General features: G+C 57.3%; 1 protein-coding gene across 2 annotated transcripts in view; it reads left to right on the forward strand.

Moving 5' to 3' along the window:
• Window positions 1–22,367, forward strand: part of PLEKHM2 (pleckstrin homology and RUN domain containing M2) — a 38,182-nt gene that overhangs the window by 15,524 nt on the left and 291 nt on the right. The window contains exons 2-19 of one of the 2 annotated variants that reach the window (XM_059135020.1): window positions 8,204–8,310; window positions 8,635–8,744; window positions 9,234–9,333; window positions 9,852–9,939; window positions 10,756–10,942; window positions 12,272–12,331; window positions 15,427–15,655; window positions 16,716–17,561; window positions 17,843–17,912; window positions 18,016–18,106; window positions 18,406–18,470; window positions 18,834–18,922; window positions 19,514–19,646; window positions 19,905–20,095; window positions 20,475–20,540; window positions 21,216–21,375; window positions 21,702–21,881; window positions 21,983–22,099. In XM_059135020.1, coding sequence (XP_058991003.1) covers window positions 8,204–8,310; window positions 8,635–8,744; window positions 9,234–9,333; window positions 9,852–9,939; window positions 10,756–10,942; window positions 12,272–12,331; window positions 15,427–15,655; window positions 16,716–17,561; window positions 17,843–17,912; window positions 18,016–18,106; window positions 18,406–18,470; window positions 18,834–18,922; window positions 19,514–19,646; window positions 19,905–20,095; window positions 20,475–20,540; window positions 21,216–21,375; window positions 21,702–21,881; window positions 21,983–22,099 — 2,889 coding nt within the window. The remainder of the gene's footprint in view (window positions 1–8,203; window positions 8,311–8,634; window positions 8,745–9,233; window positions 9,334–9,851; window positions 9,940–10,755; window positions 10,943–12,271; window positions 12,332–15,426; window positions 15,656–16,715; window positions 17,562–17,842; window positions 17,913–18,015; window positions 18,107–18,405; window positions 18,471–18,833; window positions 18,923–19,513; window positions 19,647–19,904; window positions 20,096–20,474; window positions 20,541–21,215; window positions 21,376–21,701; window positions 21,882–21,982; window positions 22,100–22,367) is intronic. The other variant, XM_059135021.1, reaches the window with a different exon arrangement.

A 22,367-nucleotide genomic window follows, 5' to 3' on the forward strand; every position in this document is an offset into this window, starting at 1 on the left:
CGGGAGCCGTGCTTCCCGCACTCCTGGGGTGACCTTGTCCGATTCCACGGCTTTAAATACCTCTCCCTGAGCTCCAGACCCATTTACACAGCCGTCTGCTTGACATCTCCACGTAGACATCTGAGCCGTGTTTTGAACTTACTATGTCCAGAGCAGAACTCCCCCTGACCTGGAAATGGCACCCCCATGCAGTTGCTCAGACCGAAAACCTTAGAATCGTCCTGGCACCTTCCTTTGTCTCATACCTCACATCTAATCCATAAATAAATCTCTGGGGCACCACCTTCACATGAGATCTTAAACCTGACCCTTTCCCACTTCTGCCACTACAGCCAGCTCCAAGCCTCCACTATCTATCTACAGCCAGACTCCCTGCCCCCACCATGGCTTCCCAGAGTCTGTGTATACACAGCACGGAAGGTACAGCAGCCTTGTAATATATATATTAAACTATGGTAAGTCCCTGTTTTCAGCCTCCCATAACTTCCCGTCAAACTGGTAATAAAATATGAAGTTCTTATTATGTCCCGTATGACACGATGTGGCCCTTGGCTGCCCTCTGACCTCATCTTAAACCACTCACATCATCACGTCCTGAGCTTCAGGCACACCTGTCTCCTTACTGTTGCCCCTGCCTCAGGACCTTTGCACCTCCTGCCCCTCTAACAAGAATAACTCCTCCCCCAGTCATTTCCTCAGCTAGATCTTCTCAGACCCCATATTTATAACAGAGTCCCTAGACCCTGCATTTTCCTTTAAAAATTTTTTTTTCATTTTCCTATTTTTATAACATTTTTACTCCTGAACATGATGTTATGTATATGCACATAGTTATCTCCATCTGCCACCAGAATGTAAGTTTTACAAGGGCAGGGACTTCTGTGTAAGATGATTATCTGATACACACATAGTAGGTTCTCAGGAGATACTTGTTGAAATACATGAATCGTCAAGGCTTGGACCTTCCCTCTGGTCACTGCTGAACTGCTTTGGGCAAGAGACACCTCTCAGCCCAGCCCGTCACAGGTGTGCACGCCTTGCCACCTCTTCTCAAGGCTCTAGATCTAAAGGTCAGCGAACTTCTTTTGTAAAGGGCCAGATAACATTTTAGGTTCCTTGGGCCACACAGTGTCTCTGGCATCTACTCAATGCTACCAGCGTAGCACAAAAGCAGGTCTGTGTGCCAAGCTGGCTCAACTGGAAGAGCACGTAACTCTTGATCTCTCGAGGACGTGAGTTCAAGCCCTTGGTTGGGTGTAGAGATTACTTAGGGGAAAAAAAAAAAAAAAGGCAGCTGTAGATAATACAGAAATACATGACATGGTTGTGTTCCAATAAAACTTTATTTATAAAAATAGGAGGCAGACCCACTGGCCATAGTTTGGTGGCCCCTGCTCTGACGCTTTCCACCTCTCTCCCAAATCTACATAGACAGAAAGGAAATACTCAGAACTACTTGGGAATCTCATGAACAGGATGTATTTCTTCCCAGAAGTGGGAAAGATCGCTTCTTGGAGCAACTGCGGCTTGCGTTAGCCAAACAGCACGCTTCCTCACCGCTGGGAAGATGCCAGTGTGGAGCAAAAGCATGGTGAGAGTCAGAGGCAAGCTTTTTTCTTAAAAATGGTTGCACTGGCATTTCTCCTTAGTCCATCTTCCAAGAAGAAGAGCTCCTGCAGAAGACGCTGAGCTCATTTCCACCCCCTGGTGAAAAAGCTTAGTTCTGTGGCTTGAAAAAAAGAGACCGCACTGCTCTTTCTTGGGTTCTCCCGCAGCACATTAGATCAGAGCGTGACTTTTTTTTTTGGGGGGGGGTGACATTTTATACACATTATTCATTCAGGGATCTTGAGCCCGGGTAGAAAGACCTGGATTGAGGCAATCTGGCTCTGCCACTTACTAGCTCTGTGACCTACTTTATGCAATTGCTGTGATGATTGCAGAGTGTTGGTAAAGTGTGTCATCATCACAGGATAAAAACAGTGTAAATATCATCTGACCCTTACAGCAGCCTATAGGGAGGGTACCATTGCTAAGCCCATTTCACAGATGCAGACACTGAGTTTAGGAAGGTGAAAGCACTTGCCCAGCATTACGTGGTGAGTGAACAGCAGAGCCCACGCCCAGATCCAGGTTGTCTGACCCCAGAACCCATACTCTTACCCACTCTGCGCTTCCCGGTGTCTGTAATAAGCACTTGATAAAAGCGGGTGCTAACCCTACCTGGCGTCAGCTCCAGCAGCACGTGTCGCGCGTGATGAGGAGTCCTTGGGGAGACAGGTTGGAAACTGCTTCAGGCCGACCTAAACGTTCATTATCCTCATTCCCTACATTCTGTTGCCCCAGAGCCCTTGTTGATGGGATGTTGGCTTCCTTCCCACTCCCCCGTTCTTTCCAAGCCTGCCGATCTTTTTTTTTTTTTTAAGATTTTATTTATTTATTTGACAGAGAGAGAGATCACAAGTAGGTGGAGAGTCAGGCAGAGAGAGAGAGAGAAGCAGGCTCCCGCTGAGCAAAGAGCCCGATGCGGGGCTCGATCCCAGGACACTGAGATCATGACCTGAGCCGAAGGCAGCGGCTCAACCCACTGAGCCACCCAGGCGCCCCCAAGCCTGCCGATCTTAAGGGCGCGGTGAGGGGCTCCTGGCCACGGCCTCTCCGCGGGGAAGGAAGAATTCCTCGCTGTTCCCCTTTATGTCGCGTTCTGCTGACCCAGCTCCCCAAGTCTGAGCTTGAGCCGTGGACACAGCTCCTGAAGTTCTTCGTCTTAGGTTCATAGACTTTCCCTCTCTCCTTCTTCCTCCTCTCAGGAGCCGAGCTGGGCCGCAGCACTGATCAAGAACACCTTCTCCCCTGAGATCGTGGCAAAAGCTTTTTTTTAAGGTTTTATTTATTTATTTGACAGAGAGACACAGTGAGAGAGGGGACACAGGCAAGGGAAGTGGGAGAGGGAGAAGCAGGCTTCCCGCTGAGCAGGGAGCCTGACTCGGGGCTCAATCCCAGGACCCCAGGATCATGCCCTGAGCCAAAGGCAGACACTTAATGACTGAACCCCCGCAGGCTGCTCCAGATCATGGCAAATCTTTATCAAGCTGCCGTGAGAAGGTGTTTAAAGAGTAGGCTTTGGGGGCGCCTGGGTGGCTCAGTGGATTAAGCCGCTGCCTTAGGCTCAGGTCATGATCTCAGTGTCCTGGGATCGAGCCCCACATCGGGCTCTTTGCTCAGCGGGAGCCTGCTTCTCTCTCTCTCTCTGCCTGACTCTCCACCTACTTGTGATCTCTCTCTCTGTCAAATAAATAAATAAAATCTTTAAAAAAAAAATAAAATAAATAAAGAGTAGGCTTTGGAATCCCCGCAAGCGAGCCAGTGAACAGAATGGTCGTTCCCGAGAGCAGAGCACTTACTTGCCTCTGCTGTTAGGGTCAGCCAAGTGCTGTGTTACTGGTTACTGGTGACTAGTTCCCTAAGAATATGGGTTTGGGGCACCCGGGTGGCTCGGTCGGTTGAGCGTCAGACTCTTGATTTTGGCTCAGGTCATGATCTCAAGGTCCTGGGATCGAGCCCTGTGTCAGGCTCCGCACTCAGTGGGGAGTTTGCTTGAGATTCTCTTTGCCTCCCCCATTCACGGTCTCTCTCTCCCTCCCTCTCTCTCAAATAAATAAATCTTTTTTTTTTTTTTAAGATTTTTATTTATTTATTTGAGAGAGAGCAGGCGGTGGGTGGGGGCGGAGGGAGAGAGAGAAGCAGGCTCTCCACTGAGCAGGGAGCCCAACACGAGACTCTATCCCAGGACCCCAGGATCATGACCTGTGCTGAAGGCAGATACTTAGTCAACTGAGCTACACAGGCGCCGCTAAATAAATAAATCTTTTTTAAAAAATGGTTTCATTATTCTTAATAAGCTTGGCTAATATTTACTGAATGCTTGATGCTTACCAGAACGTAATGGTAAATCTTTTGCATGCTTTGTATCATTCCTTTCCCCAAAATAGCACCATTCAATAGGACTTCCACGAGGAGGGAATGTTCTACAGCTGCACTGTCCTGTCCAGTAGCCATTCAACCACCTGGGGCTATGGAACATCCGAGAGGTGGCTAGTGCCACTGAAGAACTGAATTGTTAATTGTGTCTAATTTTAAGTAATTTAAATGTAACTAGTCCCATGAAGCTAGCGGCTGCTAACCTAGACCGCTCAGCTCTCTCCCATTTTACAGATGAGCAAAAATGAGAGTTAGGACAGTTGTGCAGTTTGCCAAAGGCGCTCCACTCCATTGTAGCCGAACCAAGCTTTGCACCCCCACGTCATGCCCACGGCCCCCACTTCTCACCACCGTGTTACACGCTCTTTCTGTTGTACTTTCTGCGAGAGTGGTCACCTCGTTGCCAGACCGTTCCCTAAATCGTAGTGTACTCCTATGAATGCAACCCACCTGCAGTCAGGTGTGAGACCTGCTGGAAGAGAGCTGTGGAACTTGCCAAATGACAGAAAAGAAGACCTGCTTAAATGCAGAAAAATTCCATGTCCCTGGTCGAGAAGACTTATTGTTGTAAAGATACTGTGTCCCGCCTCCCTCCCGCCGCCACCCAGATCTTCTCTGGACTCAGTATAATTCTACTCCAAATCCAAAAAGGAACTGTATTGAAATTTGATTCTAAAAGATTGTGCCAGAATAGTCAAAACAGTTTTGAAAAACAGTAGTTGGGAGGGGTGGGGTGGATTTGTTCTGCCCAATCAAAATGATGAATAAAGTAAAAATAATTAAAAACCAGAGACTTCCTCAGGAATTGGCAGTGGGCTGGCTAAAATAATCTTGATAGGTGACAGACAGATGCACCAATCAGTGACCATTAATAAACGTAGAAATGAGTTCTCCACCCACAGAGTAATAAGGCTCAATCCTGACCTCACGCCACATGAAAAGTGAAGATCTAAATAAATGCCGAAAAAGCGATAGAGGGATAGAAGTACTTTTGCAGTGTTGGCCTGGGGACGATAGGAAGCCGGGAGAGGCCAGGCTGACAGATCTGACTACCTAAAACACAGACGTTTCTCCGTGGGACAAAAAAACACTATAAGCAAAATTTAAAGCAAAATTTAGTTGACTCGGGGCAAGAATAATACATAGTTCAAGGCAACACACGGGATTGAATCCTCCACCAGCAAAGAGCTCTGGCAGACCATCAGGAAAGAGGCGAGTAGATGAAGACGGAGTGGATTGAACCAGCAGCTCACGGGAAAAGAAACAGGTGGTAGGAACGGCTAAGAATGTTCGGCTGGATGGCTGGATGGCTCAGTCAGGGAAGCACCTGCCTTAGGCTCAGGTCGTTGTGATCCCAAGGTCCAGCCTCGAGTTGCGCTCACTGCTCTGCAGGAAGCCTGCTTCTCCCTCTACCACTTCCCCTGCTCTCTATCTCTTACTAATAAATACATCTTAAAAGAAAAAAAAAAAAAAAGGAATGCTCAGCTGCACTGGTGATGAGAGAAATCTAATTTAAATGATCAGGTTCCAGGGCGTCTGGCCGGCTCAGTGGGAGGAGCACGAGACTCCACATCTCAGGCTTGTAAGTTCCCAGCCCCGCGTTAGGCATAGAGAGTACTTAAAATAAAATCTTAAAAACACACATACACACAATTAGGTACTGTTTTTCACCAGTTGGACTGCCAAGAATTAGACTCATTATACCAGGATTAGCCGACACCGTGAGAGTGCAGATCGATCCAGCATTTTAAAAGGTCTGCAGGTCTGTTGTAAGCACTCACCACACAGACGTAGCCACACGGGGACCCACGGGGGTTCACTGCGGTATCGTGCGGCATCAGAGAAGTGGAAACAGCAGCCGTTAGCTAACAGCATCCTATTTTAGTGTGCCGTGTGGCCCTGGAAAAATGCAGTCGCTCGGTATGTAATGCTACGGAAATAGATGCTTCAGACGTTGTTAAGAAAAAGCACGTTTGGGAACAATGAGTAGAGGGTGACCCGGTTTCGGTTTTTTAAAATTTTAAGTCTGCATATGCAGGAAGCGTGTTGGGAGGGCACACGTTCGAGCTGTTGACAGTGGGGAGCGGGGGGCAGGAGGTCTTTCTACTTCACACACACTTCTATCTTGCTTGAGTTTCTGTGGTGAGTAAATGTTGTTTTGGGAGTGATTGTTGTAAAGGTCTCTTGAGTCGAGAACGGTGTCTGAGCCCCAAGTCTCGCCCCCCCCTGACCTTCGTAGTGAGGAGCTTAACCTCTACTGGTTTTTAACCCCCTTCTCTATTTAAACAAAACCAGTGCAGTCTTATCGCTCTTCCCTGTCTCTTGGGGATTGTGGCAGGTGTGGCTACTTTTAAAATCAAGAAAATGGGTGAGATTTCTTTCTTTCTTTCTTTAAGATTTTATGTATTTATCTGACAGAGAGACACAGCAAGAGAGGGAACACAAGCAGGGGGAGTGGGAGAGGGAGAAGCAGGCTCCCCACTGAGCAGGGAGCCCGACTCGGGGCTCGATCCCAGGATCCTGGGATCATGACCTGAGCTGAAGGCAGAGGCTTAACCACTGAGTCACCCAGGCGTCCCCATTTTGCTTTCTTAATAAGGGAGTTCACCAGATCTTGAAATATCCTGCCAGCTCTATCATCTAAGACTCTCTGATTTCAGAAAGAAGAAGAAAATGCCAGACACCCGTGTTGTCAGTACTGAAGTGAGCAAGACCACCTCCTGCCATCTCTGGGAGGGACTTGGGCCGTTCGCCTGGGCTCCTGGCTTTCTTTTGCCTCTAGGAACCCTCCTCCCACGCCCGTTTTGCCCGCCTCGCAGGAGGGAGGGCAACCCCGCAGGACTGGGGTCTATCCCCGGCCAGCAGGGCTGCTGGGCTCACCCGGGGCCACGGGGAAGAGAGGCTATTTTTGTTGTGGGCCCTGAATGGCTGGCCTCCCGCCAGGAGCGCGTGCTTGCTGGTGCGGCTGATGCGGCCTGCTGCTGCTGTCTCGACCACGGCCTCCAGAAAACACTTGAGACCACGTCAGTCCTGTGCCAAGCTTAGACCTGAGATGAGTGTTCTTGTATGTCTGTCTCCTGTCTGGCCAGTAGAAGGGCAACAGCCGACCGGAGTGTGGCAAAAACGAGGTTGGAGAGACTTGTCTCCTAGGGCCCCTGCTCTCGCAGCCTGCGCTGTCCAGAGAGAGCCGCTCTCTCCTTCCGCGGCCTTCGCTCCGTGCTGCGGTTCAGCTCGCCTGCCGCCCCCTCCCTGTGACCTGTCCAGCCTGGAAACAGGTGTCCTCGGTGTAGGGCTGGACAAGAGCCTGGCTTGGACCCCGACCCCTACCCAACCTTGTCCGTCTCCTTGGGCAAATCCAGGGTCCCCCGTCAGCCCTTAGTGTGTGCAGAGGGCGCTCCAAGCAGGCGTGTTGTAGGGCTCTGGAGCGGGGGACCATTTATACAGATAATACCTCGTCAACTGAGACCTGCACACAGATCCCGGCCTCAGGCTGTCACTGTGCAGAGCACAAACTGGCCGCCTCTCCGGGGCCTGGGCTCTGAGGCTGCAGGGTGAGAGCTGGTGGTCACCATGGTGATGTCATTGAACTGGTTGTCGTCTTTTATTTGTTTTTTCTTTTTAATACTTTCTTTTTTCTTTAATTTTTTTTAAGATTTTTTTTATTTAGGGCGCCTGGGTGGCTCAGTGGGTTAGGCCGCTGCCTTCGGCTCAGGTCATGATCTCAGGGTCCTGGGATCGAGTCCCGCATCGGGCTCTCTGCTCAGCGGGGAGCCTGCTTCCCTCTCTCTCTCTCTGCCTGCCTCTCCATCTACTTGTGATTTCTCTGTCAAATAAATAAATAAAATCTTAAAAAAAAAAAAAAAAAAAAAAAAGATTTTTTTTATTTATATGACAGAGAGAGAGATCACAAGTAGGCAAAGAGGCAGGCAGGGGGTGGGGGAAGCAGGCTCCCCGCTGAGCAGAGAGCCCGATGTGGGGCTCATCCCATGACCTGAGCGGAAGGCAGAGACTCAACCCACTGAGCCACCCAGGCGCCCCAGTATTTTATTTTTAAGTAATCTCTACATCCGGCATGGGGCTCGAACCTACAACCCTGAGATCAAGCGTCGTGTGCTCCGCGGACAGAGCTGGCCCAGCATCCCTTGACCGGGGGTCTTAGCTGGCTGCTGTAGCCCGTCCCTTTATCTGTTTCTCACTTCGGGCGGATTCCTTTTCCTTCCAGTTGCAGAGCTACTTTGCGGCCTGTGAGGAGGAGACCCCCGCCATCCGGAACCACGACAAGGTCCTGCAGCGTCTGTGTGAGCACCTGGACCATGCCCTGCTGTACGGGTAAGGCAGAGGCAGCCCCCAGACAGACCCCAGGGCACCCCTAGGCACGGCCCTCAGGGAGCCTCTGTCTCGGCAGACAGAGATGTGCCCCACTCGGGGAGACCGCAGGCTGTCTGTAGCCGACCCCGGACACGGCCTGTGGACAGGATCAGTGGCAGCCGGGCCGCTGGTAGGAAGGCCCAGTGCCTGCCTGTGGGACCCGCGGGGAGCCCCTCGCCCTCAGCCTGGAGCTCGTGCCCGACACACAGGCCACTGGGCCGGCGGGCGGCAGCGTCCCAGGGTGGCCCCGTTTCGGTCCCGGCAGCCCCTGTCCTGTTTCCGCAGACTGCAAGACCTCTCGTCGGGCTACTGGGTGCTCGTGGTGCACTTCACCCGGAGAGAGGCCGTCCGACAGATCGAGGTGCTGCAGCATGTGGCCACCAACCTGGGCCGCAGTGAGTGGCGCTGGGATGATGCCGCGGGGGGCCGGGGGCTCAGGCGTGGCCTCAGGGCCGGCCCGGGAGGTGGATCCCCTGGTGCTGTCCCACGGCAGAGGGGCGTTCAGGGGCCGGTGCCCGACAGGTCACTGGAGCTTCGAGGGGGGGGCAGGGGAGCGGGGTGCTGAAGGGAACCCGAGCCCGGAATGGGGAGCCTGGCTTCTCTCCCTGCGCTGGGATCGCTGTGCACCAGCAGCTTCGGTGCCCAGTCCTTAAGCTTCAGCCCCCCTGGAGGTCATGACCTGAGCTCTCTGTCACAGTTCCCTGGGCTGCTACCAGCTCTGATCTGACTAGAAAACCACAGGTTTCAGGGGTCCCGGCCCTACCTACAGGGGAGGGGGCTAGCAGAGCGCTTGGTCCCTTCAGGGACTCTCGCTGTCCTTCCTGCCGCCGCCCGGCCCAGAGAGCCTGACCTTCCTTCCAGTTAACTCCCGCCCCCGTGTGCAGGCAGGGCCTGGCTGTACCTGGCGCTCAACGAGAACTCCCTGGAGAGCTACCTGCGGCTGTTCCAGGAGAACCTGGGCCTCCTGCATAAGTACTATGTCAAGTGAGTGTCTCGCAGCCCCGGAGCTCCCCTTGAACCTCGTCCCAAAGACTCTTGTCATAAGCAGACACCATGGTGTGCCGCGTCAGAGACCCAGCCTGGCATGGTGCGTGGTGGACACATCAGCGATGGCCGAAGGGCCCTTGGCACCTTGCCTCTGACGATCCTGCCAGGAGTACGGGCGCCCCCGCTGCTCCGCCTCTGCCCGGTCCGCTCCCCGGGCCTCAGACCTTACTAGCGCGCTCTGCCTTGGCCGGGCTCCTGCAGGAACAAAGTGTCAGGGGCAGCTGCTAAGAGCTAGATGAGCCTTGTGCCGCAGACCCCATGTCTGAGGACAGTGGCCGGAAAGTGCTGTGCGGTTTCAGAGCCAGGAGGAGAACGGCAAAGGGGTGGCTGAAGGCGGCCCCGAGCTGGGTGCCCTCCAGACGGTGGGGACGTCCCATGTCCAGTTTCAACACAGACAGCTTGCCAGGGAGGTCGGGACCAAGCCGGTAACCATCGTCCCTCCTCGTGTCTCGCAGGAATGCCCTGGTCTGCAGTCACGATCACCTGACTCTCTTCCTGACCTTGGTGTCTGGGCTGGAGTTCATTCGATTCGACCTGGATCTGGTGAGACACGGCCGCTCTCGCTGCCACTGGGGGGCGGCAGGCTGGGCGGGCTGGACGTGATGTCCGACCCTCCTAGTCCGTCTCGGGGAGCCTGTTCAGTGTGATGGAGCCTGAGCGGCACCTTGTTAGTCCAGGGTCAGAACGGGAGAACAGGATGGAAGCGCGTGATCCTCTCGGCTTCCCTAAGCCAGAGGGCCTAGTTCAGGCGACTCCTTCCTGCCTCTGTCCCAACTGGGCAACAAGCCACACAGCCTGGAGTATTTAGGGCTAGTGGACCCTCCTTTGTGTTTAGGACGTGAGTGTTTAGAGAGACAAAGCACATTCATCCCTGTGCCTCTTAGGATCCTACAAGGGCCCTCAATTCCTTGTTCTCTGGCATCCCTTGTTGTCACGCCCTAGAGAACCAGGACGTGGGCCCTGAAAGGGCTAAGGAGGGTCCAGAGCGTCTCTCGAACTTGGGTTCGCCAGCACCCAGCTGCCCTGTCTTAGTCTAGTCACCTTCCTGGGTCCCTACGCCAGCAGCACAGACCGTCTACCAATAAGCAGTCAGAACTGGAAAAAATGAGCCACTTCTACGGCCGAAGAGGTCAAAGGGGGGCTTGGCAGGCTGAGATGGGATCTGCCCTCTGTCTGCCTCGAGCCCAGAGCTTTGAGAGCCATGGCCGTTCACATGACTGCTTTTAGCAGCTTCTTTCCAAATTTTGTGCCTTTAGCCCACTGACTGCCCGAAGGAGCGCTGGCAGGGGAGGCCTGATGGAGGCAGGTCTCCTCCGGGGCCTCCCGCAGCCGAGCCTGCTCTCCGCTCTCTCATCTTAGGACGCCCCGTACCTAGACTTGGCCCCCTACATGCCTGACTACTACAAACCGCAGTACCTGCTAGACTTCGAAGACCGCCTCCCCAGCTCCGTGCAAGGCTCGGACAGCCTGTCCCTCAACTCCTTCAACTCCGTCACCTCCACCAACCTGGAGTGGGATGACAGCGCCATTGCCCCATCCAGTGAGGGTAAGCGCCCCGTGCCTGGGGACCCGCCTCTGCTGTGTCCCTGGTGGTGAGGACACTCACGCCTGGCTGGGTGACGTCTGTCTGGGCTTGTTGTGATCTGACCGGGGCATTTGGAAGTTCACCGGGGCCGACCATTTCCCAGGTCTCCATTCATTTCCTCAGCATCTCCATGGTGGGTAAAACACAGATTCTGGGGACAAAAACCCAAAACGAGATCCTACGAATGTTAGACCCTTTTCCAGAAGGCTAGGGCCCTAGACCTGGGGCAGGGGTGGGCTGGAGGTTTTCTAAGTGACGAGGGAGTAGCTGCGAGACCAGGAAGCTCTTCCTGCCGCTGCAGGGGTGAGTGCCGCCTGCTTGGGGAGCTCGTCCTACTCTGATTCTAGGCAGAAAGAGACTGAGCAGCTCCTGGAAAGAGGAGAGAGGGCCGGCAGCGTCCGAAGAGGAGGCGAGACATGCCCCCTATTCTTAGGAGCCCATCTGTTTTCTGGGTCCCTCCTGCACTTGCTCCTCTGTTAGCATGATTGTCCACACCAAGACTGGAAAAGGTTGTCGTCGCGTCTGTAGTTCACTTTGTCATTGGGATCCAACAGCTGATTGAACAGCCTGGTTTCTTTCAAACCTTAGGCTTCTGTGTTCGTGTATAAAACTGGCCGATTCTCCGCCTTCGTGCATCCCCCATGGGAAAGGAGATCTCTTCGGTTACTGTACCCGGCTTCACCTCCAGGGAAGGGGACTCCAAGCACAAGTGCGGCCCCCGGGCTCCCTGGACGTGCATTAGCGTCGAGACCTTGGCCTTCCTCTTTCTTTGTGTCTTCTTGTGCCAAGGGCTCCCGAGGGCAGTTACTTCCAGCCTTGTTAGCAAGACTTGCATTGCCTCTTGTACAAGCGGAAGGTGGCAGCTCAGTTTCCTTGACTTGGGCGTATGGGCTGCCTCCGAGGAGTCCAGGGCCGGGTCCTGAGAGGGCAGCCAGGCCGCCTGCAGGCGGAGGTGTCCCCTTGAGCCCTCCCACCTCCGATGCTGGGTTCAGAGGCAAGGCAGACGAGGGTTGGAAAAGGCTAGGTAGAGGGTGCCCACATTCTTCTCAGCCAGAACCAGGTCCTGGGGTTGGAAAGGGTTGCCCCCCGAGGTTGTTCCCAGCTGGCTGGAGGCTCCCGGGCCAGTGTGGGAGCTGAGAAGCATCGTAAGATTCCCGGGCTGTTAGAGAAAATGCAGGAAGTTTAACTTCTCCTCTTGTTTGCTCCCCCTGTCTCCCCCCTGCCGCCCCCACCCTCCCTGTCCCTCCACTACCTGTTTCTAATCTTCAGTTTTATCCCTCGTTTTTATAGATTATGATTTTGGAGATGTGTTTCCAGCAGTGCCGTCTGTACCCAGCACAGACTGGGAAGGTGGGACAGAGTCCGCTGTTACCCTCTTCTGTTTTGCTGTTTCCATGCCAAGCTTGCTGCATGATTCGAAATCAGCTCGTTATTTATAATAATAATGTCAATGATTATAATAAAGCCAAGTTTGGTATTCTAATAGATGGAATTCTGCAGTAGGAGAACTTGACCTCTAGATCCAGGCAAACCCCCTTCTCCTAGTACAGGACTCCTGCCTTTGTGCAGTGGCCGCATAGTCACCAAGTGACTGTGTTTCAGGGACACGTGGCTCACCCTTCCCAATTCCAATGCCAGTGGAAGCACCAGGATGTGCGTAGGGAACCACCGGCTCATGGGGCACTAGTGGCCTGGCCCGGCGAGCGGAGGCTTGTTCTGGAAAGTGTGGGTTGAACCTGTGGATCGCGAGCTCCTTTAGGTCAGGTGGGCTCTTGTGTCGAAGTGTCAAGAAGTAAAGGCGGAGGGTGGTTCCTGCGGCCCAGTCTTGGCTTCCTCTCCGGTGTGAATCGTGCAGAGAGCCTGAGGGCCCGGTGGGCAGAATGGCTCAGGCAGAGCTGAAACCTCCTACGGGGAGATTCTCTTTGAGGTTTTCAGGCAGATTTCAATAAAGTCCGTCCGCCCTCCCACCTGTCCACTAGGGGGCAGCCGTGCCTGGACATTCTCCTGCCCATGCCGCCACTTCCGGGCTTCTGGAAACCCATGGGGCTCTTCCTCCTGTTCCCGTGATGACTCAAAGCACAGGGCATGTTTTGGGGAGGGTTACTGCTTCCTCCGTCGATCTGAGGCCATGACCCCCACCCCCTCATTAAAGAGCCTCCTGCCCTGTGGGCGGCTGGGCCAGGTGGGGGTGGGGGCAGGCAGCCCCGGGGGAAGGAGGTGCCGACTCCTCATCGGGCCAGAGGCAGAGGTGCCCTTTCCACTGCTCTGGAGCACCGGCCCGCTTCGTTATTAGCGCCGTGATCTCTGAGTAATGGATGGCAGCTGATCTTTTTCCAACTAATGTATGAAATAGCTTAGTTGCAGGGAAATAAGACAGGGCCTTGGGGGAAATGATGTCATCTGGCCAAGAGAGTAGCACTCAAGAGTGCCACAGGTTAGTTGAGATGAGCTCGAAATCCAGAATTCCATCGTAACCTCATTTATCCTCTGAACCTCTCTTCTTGCAGTGCATATGCTGGGCATTGATTTTTCTCCCCCTCCGATTCTAACCACTAACCCCCTCGTGACCCAGCTCCTCACTGCCCTCTGCAGTCACCGGTCGGGCAGGCCTGACCTCCCACCACAGCCCTTCGGAGCTCCCGGTGGCCTGAGAACTAACAGCTCTGGTCGCACTGCTTGCTCGGGCTGGGCTGGGCTGGGCTGGGGCTGGGTGCCCAGGCAACGTGAGCTTCATCCCACCGGGATCTCCTGCTTTCCTGAGTTCCCAAGCCTGTTCAGGCAGCTTCCCTGGGGAAGCTCAGTCTTCTTCCCCCGGAGGAAAGCAGGATTTGGGGGCAGCTCCAAACTCGGGGCCTTGGGGTTGGGGCTGAGGCGGCCTTCCGGGGTCCTTGGTTCATTACAGAGCTGGCAGGTCAGCAGCCTGGATAGCCACCACGTCCTGGGGCCTGCCCACTCACTCCTCAGCCTCCTTCTGGATCTCTAGGGGCTGGAGCAAGAACAGACGACTTCGAGGGACCCTTCTTTGAGGCAGAAGGGCAAGGTTTTCTACCTCTGAGAACTAAGGCTGTGGGGGCCCAGGACATCTGAAGGAACATCTCACGTGTTGCTGGTGTTTTTCTGGAAGGGCTGGCAATTGCCTTTGGCCCCTACCTTTGTTTTTATGTTAAAAGACACTGTACTTATAAAAAAAAAAAAAAGAAAGAAAGAAAAAAAGGATGGTGTGCTGTATCAGTGGACAGTTGCCCGCTGGTTTCCAGGACCCATGAGGAAGTGGCCGGCACGTTGGGCCCTTCCAGAGGAGGCCAAGGGTAGGAACATGTTTGCCATGTCTCCCCTGGGCAGATAATGGCCCACACGATGTGTGCACTGGCAGATGGGGCGTGAGCCTCCCGTGCCCGTGCCGTTGACCTTCCCCCGACCTCTTCCCTCGGCTGGGCCTCAGTTCTCTGCTGGGCCGGCTCCCATCTGCCACCAGATAAACGCCCCGTGTGCTTTCCCTGCTCCTGTTCTGGTGACCTGGGCCGGGTGGTCGGGGTAGGGGGAGCAGTCAAACCAGCCCCTCTCTGGAGAGGCAGCACCCTCCCCCTGCCCTGCCTTCTCCCCAGGGTGGAGCCAAGGCTGAGGGGGACCCAGAAGGGTCCAGAGACTTGAGTGAAATGCAGTTCCCAGCTCGCGCCTTAAAGGGGTGCCTGGTCCCGCCCCCCACTCTGGGAGTGTACCGATGTCAGGTAGAGAAGCAGCCACCAAAAGGCCTGGGAGGCAGCGGTTGGGGGCAGCCACTCAGGACCCCTCTCCTCTGCCTTTGCATCTCCTTGTTGCTCTGGTCTGTCATTCTTCCCACTGTGCTCTGGGCCCTTGTACGGCCTTTCCCTCATCCTCCGGGCTCCCCACCCTGTCTCTCAGCCCCTGACCGTACTCTGCACCCCGCAAGTTCTCTGACCCCCGTGGTCTCCCTCTGTTCTCCCTCCCTTTGTTGCTTTTATCTGCCTCTGGAGCGGGCCGGAGTGGGCACCCTTCAGAGGACTTCGGGTATCTCAGCCCTGCTGGATACCCCCCTCCCACCTCAGCTCCCTCTAACAGGAGGCCGTAAGATTAACCTGAGAGGTCCGTGGCCTGTGTCCTCTCCAGGCATCAAGGTCACCGTCCCTGACGGGCTTCCTCCTGGAGACTGTTTAACCTTGGGGCTCTTACCTCGAACTCAGCCAAATTGCTTTGAGCTCTTAGGGGTTCCCAGTGGAGTGGTGATGGCGTCCCTCCAGGTCACTCTTAGAGCACATGTCCTGTGTGCAGTTGGTGTGGGGCTTCTGCTCTTAAAACAGGGCCACCCTGATCAGATGTCCCTGGGAGGGACTCACCTGCCTCCCTCATGAGTTAAGGCATGCTTTGGGGGCCTGGGGTCGCCAGATGGTGTCTGACGGGCTGTCTCCTGTTTCCTTTTCTCCCAGATGGAGACCTCACAGACACCGTCAGCGGCCCCCGCTCCACTACTTCGGACCCGACCAGCAGCAAAGCTTCCACCAAGAGCCCCACCCAGCGCCACAACCCCTTCAGCGAGGACCCGGCAGAGACCGTGTCCTCCTCTGACACCACCCCAGTGCACACCACCTCTCAGGAGAAGGGCGAATCCCACACTCTCGACCTGCCAGACACCTGCACAGAGCTCGAAGTCATTAGGTCAGCGGGCATTGGGGGGACATCCGGGTGTCCATCGCGTCCGCTCTCAGCATCATGTTTTGGTCCTTGCGCACCGGGGCCGCACCCCCAGGGGCAGACTGGGATCTTCCTGTAGACTAAGGGGTTCTCCAGTGGTTCTTGGAGCAAGAGGAAACAGAGGGCCTGAGCCCAGAAGGTGGTGTGGCACGGACGACAGCCGTGGCTGGGGCCACGTGTGGGCTGCGGGGACATTTGTCCAATTCATCCAGGACCAGAAAACCCCTTCACACTGGAATTCTAACAGTCCTTGGATGTCCCTGTACAGTTTCTGAGATGTGTACTGATTCTAGTTCAGCATGGCTTCTCGAAAGTGGCACCATCAGGGGGACAGGGACCTACCTAGAAGGGAAGGAGGAGGTGCAGGACAGACTGGGGAGCTCTTGGCCCAGAGCCTTCCGGGCTCCCCCACCTGCCCCGGCTCCCACCCCTGAGACTCTCAGCGCCGAAGAAGCAGATGTGCATGTTGTACCCTCCAAGGCTTGCTGGCCTGAGGCAGGAGACGGGTCCCACCCTGTAAGCTGGTTCAAGGCCTCAGTTGCTTAAATGGCTCAGACCTGGGGTCACCCTGCCGGGCCCATCCCAGCCAACTTGTCCCCAAGGAAGTTTGAGCTCAGAAGACTCCGAGTGCGTTTCTGGTTGAATTATCCGCGGTGATACCTGATGGGACGTGAGGTCAGCTCAGGGGCCACTGGCCACATCCCAAGGGAAGGGCAGGGTTCGAGGCACCATCATCCTGACCGGCCACGGCTTGTGTGTGTTTCCAGAGCAGCTCGCGCTGCTGTGACAGCAGCTAGAATTCGTAGGCCTTGCTCAGGGGTTCCTGCCTCTGCCGGCAGCGGGGCTACCTCAGGGCCTGAGCTGCTCTTGCCCCCTGGCCTAGGGCCTCCCACCCGGCACTGCCCAGGACCACCGAAGCTCCCTCCTGTGCCCTCGGAGGTCACACGCCCAGGATCACCGCCTTTGACCCCGCCAGTTCTGCGGCGCTCAGATGGTTAATCTCTCCTTGTCCCTACTGTCCCAGGGTCACCAAGAAGAAGAAAACCGGCAAGAAGAAGAAGACGAGGTCGGATGAGGAAGCCAGTCCACTTCACCCCGCCTCCACCCAGGACACCGGTGCCCGGCGGGGAGACGGCGACAGCCTGATCAGCAGTCCAGGCCTGGGGCGGGCCTCCCCCGATGCCACCATTACGCCCCCCCAGGAGGAGGGAGAGGGGCCCGGCAGCACGGCGGAGAGCAGCGAGCTCTCGGAGCCCGGCCAGATGGGCCTGCTTATCCCCGAGATGAAGGACACCTCCATGGAGCGCTTGGGGCAGCCCCTGAGCAAGGTGATCGACCAGCTCAACGGGCAGCTGGACCCCAGCACCTGGTGCTCCCACGTCCAGTCCCCAGACCAGTCCTTTCGGACCGGCTCCCCCGGGGAAGCCCCGGAGAAGCCGCCATTTTGCGACTTTAGTGAGGGGCTTCCAGCCCCAATGGACTTCTACCGCTTTACCATTGAGAGTCCAAGCACTCTTACGGCAGGTGGCAGCAACCATGACTCTGCAGGGCCGGGCCAACCGCTGCATGTTCCTGGTAGCCCTGCGACTGCTGGCCAAGAAGAGGGAGGAGGAGGAAGAGAGGGGCAGACGCCTGGGCCCCTAGAGGACGCCCCCCCGAGGGAGGCCCCAGAGCCGGGGACCCAGGAGCCGGACGCCAAGCTGCCCCTGGTCGGGGAGGGACCTGAGCCGGAGCTGGAGCCTGGGACCCACGAGACTCTGTGCCAGCTCAAGCGAGACCAGCCCAGCCCGTGTCTGAGCAGCGCAGAGGACTCCGGGGTGGATGAGGGGCAGGGCAGCCCCTCTGACATGAGCCACTCGGCAGAGTTCAGGTGCGCAGGACTCTCCGTGCCGCTGGCCTGAGGGACGCTCCCACCCTCGAAAGCTGAGGACGGGGGTGTCTGTCCTCCAAAGTGTAGCTCCTGGGAGGCCTAGCCTGGGCTGGGAGGCGGGATGGGGTGTAGGACCCCACACAGTCTGGCTCGTGGGCAGAGCCAGCGCCACGATAGCCACGCTCCCTCTGCATGCCTGTGTGTCACTGTGTGTCACTGTGTGTCGTGTCACCTCCCGCCCCTGCCCCTGCCTGACACCCTTGCGCCTGTCGCTCTCACAGAGTGGACAACAATCACTTGCTTCTGCTGATGATCCACGTGTTTCGAGAAAACGAGGAGCAGCTCTTCAAGGTCAGTCCCGGGAACTCCAGGGCTAGTGGGACAGCGCAGGCCCGGAGTGGGGCAGCAGGTGGGAGCTGGGGAGGCCTGACCCTCCTCTGTCACGGCCCCGCAGATGATCCGGATGAGCACAGGGCACATGGAGGGCAACCTGCAGCTGCTCTACGTGCTGCTCACGGACTGCTACGTCTACCTGCTGCGGAAAGGTGCCTGCCGCCCCTGGGCCCAGCCGAGGCTGAGCGTGAGGCCTGCCGGCCGCCCTCTCCCAGTGCCCCCGCCCCCGGCTCTCGGCCGCTTGGCGTGCGGTGGCCAGAACCCTGCCCGGCTGTGCCGCCAGCCACCTCCGCGGCCCCGTGAGACCCGAACACCCCACATCACTCTCCTCCGTGTCGGATGGCAGGGCAAGGACAGGGCCACTCTCAGAGAGAGACGGGGTCTTAGAAGGTGGGGCAGCAGGGGGAAAGAGACCCCTGTGGGTCACAGGCCTTGGGGTCTTCTCTCTCAGGGGCTGCGGAAAAGCCATACCTGGTGGAAGAGGCCGTTTCATACAACGAACTTGACTATGTGTCGGTGAGTGCGGGCTCGGCGGTGGGCATACACCGTGGAACAGGTCTCCTCGGCCACCCACCTGCAGAGCTGCAGAGTGAGGCCTGTCCCCGCCGGGCCTCACCGTCAGGCGTCAGCTTCTCTTAGAGCAGCTTGTGCCTGTGGTGCTGGGGAGGAGAACCGAGTGGAGGACGCCCCTTCATCCCCCACATTTCTGACCGTCCCTCCCCGACTCATGCCAGGGTCCCCGGCCTCTGGGGCTTTACCCTGTGGCACCTTCGGTGTGTGCTTCCTCCCCCCCAGCCAGACCTTAGCCCGGCCACGGCTGCCTCTTCCTCCAGGCAGCCGCCAAGCCCGGTGTGCATGTGAAGGTCTCGTTTCTGGCAGGTGGGCCTGGACCAGCAGACCGTGAAGCTCGTGTGCACCAACCGCAGGAAGCAGTTCCTGCTGGACACGGCCGACGTGGCCCTGGCCGAGTGAGTGACACGCCCCCGACCCCTGCCATCTCCCTATGTATGTAGGACTGGAGAGAGGCCTGGGGGTGGCGGGGGAGCAGCAGGACACACAGACGTGGCAGACAAATGTGTTCCCTCTGGAACCTGCGGGGGTGTGCAAACACCCTGAGCGACACGTGTCGTCTGCTCGGGCGACCTGAGACCTGAGGTGGCCACCAGAGAGGAAGGGGGCTGGCGTGAGTTACTAACAGGAAAGAAACACGAGCCCCACCACTGGGCCACAGGTCTGGGCCGGGCCTGAGCCACGGGGTGCCTATAGAAATGACTTGTAATAACCAGGCGTCATTATATGGACTCGGGTCCCACCTGCACTGCCAGCAGACCACAGGCCCCCCGGGCCACTGAGAGCGGTTTGGCCTTCCCCAGGTCCCTGTCAGATGACAGCAGACTGCTGCGCGTCACTGCCCCCCCCTTCCCCCGCTGCCCTGAGCTCCGGTGCCAGCCAACTCCCTCCCCAAAGTTTCTGGGAACCCTCCAGGCCAGGATCCTGTCTGGTTGAGGGGTGGGCCCCCCGCCCCAGGCCTCTGACAGCAAACCCCACTCCCTGTGTAGGTTCTTCTTGGCGTCTTTAAAGTCTGCCATGATCAAAGGCTGCCGGGAACCACCTTACCCCAGTGTCCTGACTGATGCCACCATGGAGAAGCTGGCACTGGCCAAATTTGTGGCCCAGGAGTCTAAGTGTGAGGTGAGTGCCAGGAGCAGAGGGGAGGGGTCGTCCCTGAGTCCCCGAGAGGCCCACTCTGGTGTCAGGATGAAGTCAGGTGCTGCAAATAGAGGTCTTTAGCCTTTCTCTGTCCCCCACCGGGGAGGAGCTCTCCTACCCCTGGGCCCTGTCCCCCACCCCGCTGGGGGTGTGCCCTTGCTTCCTCAGTGGCCTTTCCTGGTGCTGGGCCGTCGGTGAGCCAGGCCCAGGCCTCACTGCTCTGTCTGCTGCCCCTCCCAGGCCACTGCTGTCACTGTGCGCTTCTATGGGCTTGTCCACTGGGAGGACCCCATGGACGAGTCCCTGGGTCCCATCCCCTGCCACTGCTCACCCCCCGAGGGCGTCATCACCAAAGAAGGCATGCTGCATTACAAGGCGGGCACCTCCTACTTGGGCAAAGAGCACTGGAAGACATGCTTCGTGGTACTCAGGTGGGCACACCTGCAGCACCGGCCTCGGGCTCAGCCTGGAGCTTGTGGGACCGACTGCTGAGGAGAGAAGTCTGAGGGGACCTCCTTCACCCCCACGAGGGTTTTAGAGCCCACCTGCCTTGGGATATTAGAGCTTCTGTGTAAAGGCTGACATCTTCGGGGCCCAAGGAATCCTGGGGCATCAGGTGTAGATGTGGGCTGGGCTGTTGCCTCTCACTGTCCCGGGCTGCAGAGGGGGTAGTGTGCCCTCCTGTGCCTCTGGTTCCTTCTTCACCCTCCGTTTCAGTCCCCAGCTTGCAGGGTGTCTCTGGGATTTGGGCTCCACTTGGCTCTCAGTACCAGGGCCAGGCCTCACCCCTGCTCTTTGGTGCCCCTGCAGCAATGGAATCCTCTACCAGTACCCCGACCGCACTGATGTCACCCCGCTGCTCTCGGTGAACATGGGGTGAGTGCCCTGGCGATGCTGGGCTGGGCAGGTGTGGGGCCTCCTGTCGCCCCCCCACCCTGCCCCAGGGTGAGGACTCTGGCTAAGCTTGTGGCCCAGCACTCCTGTCCTCCCTGGCTTGAGCTGGTACCCGCTCCTGTCCGTCAGTTCAGCCCACCCCACTCAGCCACACCCCATCTGGCAGCCCTGACCGGTAGCCGGGGGTCTGCTGATCTCTGAGGGGCTACAGGATCCTGAGCCAGGGGAGGAGGGGTGGTTTCCTCTCAGGGAGGGAAGGATCTGGTCAGGCAGAGGAAAGGGTCACTCCCCCAGGAAAGTTCCCAACCTGATGGAAGACGGACGCACACAGGCTTGGAGACAGCCTGGGGACCCAAGAGGGAGTGTGAGTGCGTGTGCCCCGATAAAGGGAGGGCCAGAGCCTGGAGCCCATCCTCCCCCCTCTCCTGGCCAGGCCACAATAGCTAGGAGGGTCCTGGTGATTCTGGAAGCAGAAGTTATTCCACAGAAAGGGGTGGGCCTGGCCAGCAGCTACCAGCCTCTCCTGAGAGTCCGGGGTCTGCACCACCCGCCCAGGTTCCCCCACCTCTGGGACGCGGGGGCCGGCGTGCCGTGTCCGCACACCCTGAGCCGCCCCTGCCTCCTTGCTCCCCTTTCACCTCTCCTCGTCTGGCCCAGGGGGGAGCAGTGCGGTGGCTGTCGGAGAGCCAACACCACGGATCGGCCCCACGCCTTCCAGGTCATCCTCGCCGACCGGCCGTGCCTGGAGCTGAGCGCTGACAGCGAGGCCGACATGGCCGACTGGATGCAGCATCTCTGCCAGGCCGTGTCCAAAGGGGTGAGCGACCCTGCCTACACTGTCCCCCGGCCTCCCGACCCCCTGCGGCATCCCCAGGGCCCTGGCCCAAACCCTCACGCTCAGGGAGCAGCTCCTGGGAACCAAGATGGGGACATCCAGGGAACAACGCAGGAACGGACCCTAGAGCTCAGGACACCCCCACCTCCTCCCCTGTCCCCACCTGTGCTTCCGAGGTGGGCAGAGCCTTCTGACCCCTGGACAGAGGGGCTGAAGGGCTGGCCGGGCCGGAGTGTGGTGTCCTGGTGCCAGCCAGCCCGGAAGAGCTCCAGCTTGCCTCTCCCCTCCCCTCTGCCCACGCCCTTCAGGTCATCCCCCAGGGGGTGACTCCCAGCCCCTGCATCCCCTGCTGCCTAGTGATCGCCGCCGACCGCCTCTTCACGTGCCACGAGGACTGCCAGACCAGCTTCTTCCGTTCCCTGGGCACAGCCAAGCTGGCCGACGTCAGTGCTGTTGCTACGGAACCGGGCAAGGAGTACTGTGTCTTGGTGAGCTGGGTGGATGGGGGAGGGGTGGGGGAGGGGGTCTGGGGGGCAGGCCCTGCAGAAGGGACGCTGCTTCTGCTCACCTGGGGACCTGCTCGCCCCAGGAGTTTTCCCAGGACAGCCAGCAGGCCCTCCCACCCTGGGTCATCTACTTGAGCTGCACATCTGAACTGGACCGATTCCTGTCTGCACTGAGCTCTGGGTGGAAAACTATCTACCAGGTACCTAGCTGCCCAGGGCCCCGAGGAGGGAGTGGAGGCTCTCCCTGGGGAGGGGAGCCCCGCACAGTACAGAGGCAGGAATTGGGCCTGGGGACAGCACCATATCCATAGCTCTGGGACAGACTCCGGCCCCCGTGACCCTGAGGCCACAGCTCATAGTTGAACTTGGGAAACGCCGCTGCTGACCTTGTTCCCACAGTGCAGGGGGACCCGGGGTTCCCACAGCTGCCCGAAAAAGTAGGGTCCCGGACCAAAGCCCTCAGATTAC

Source organism: Mustela lutreola, chromosome 10 (genome assembly GCF_030435805.1).
Source record: "Mustela lutreola isolate mMusLut2 chromosome 10, mMusLut2.pri, whole genome shotgun sequence".
Taxonomy (NCBI): domain Eukaryota; kingdom Metazoa; phylum Chordata; class Mammalia; order Carnivora; family Mustelidae; genus Mustela; species Mustela lutreola.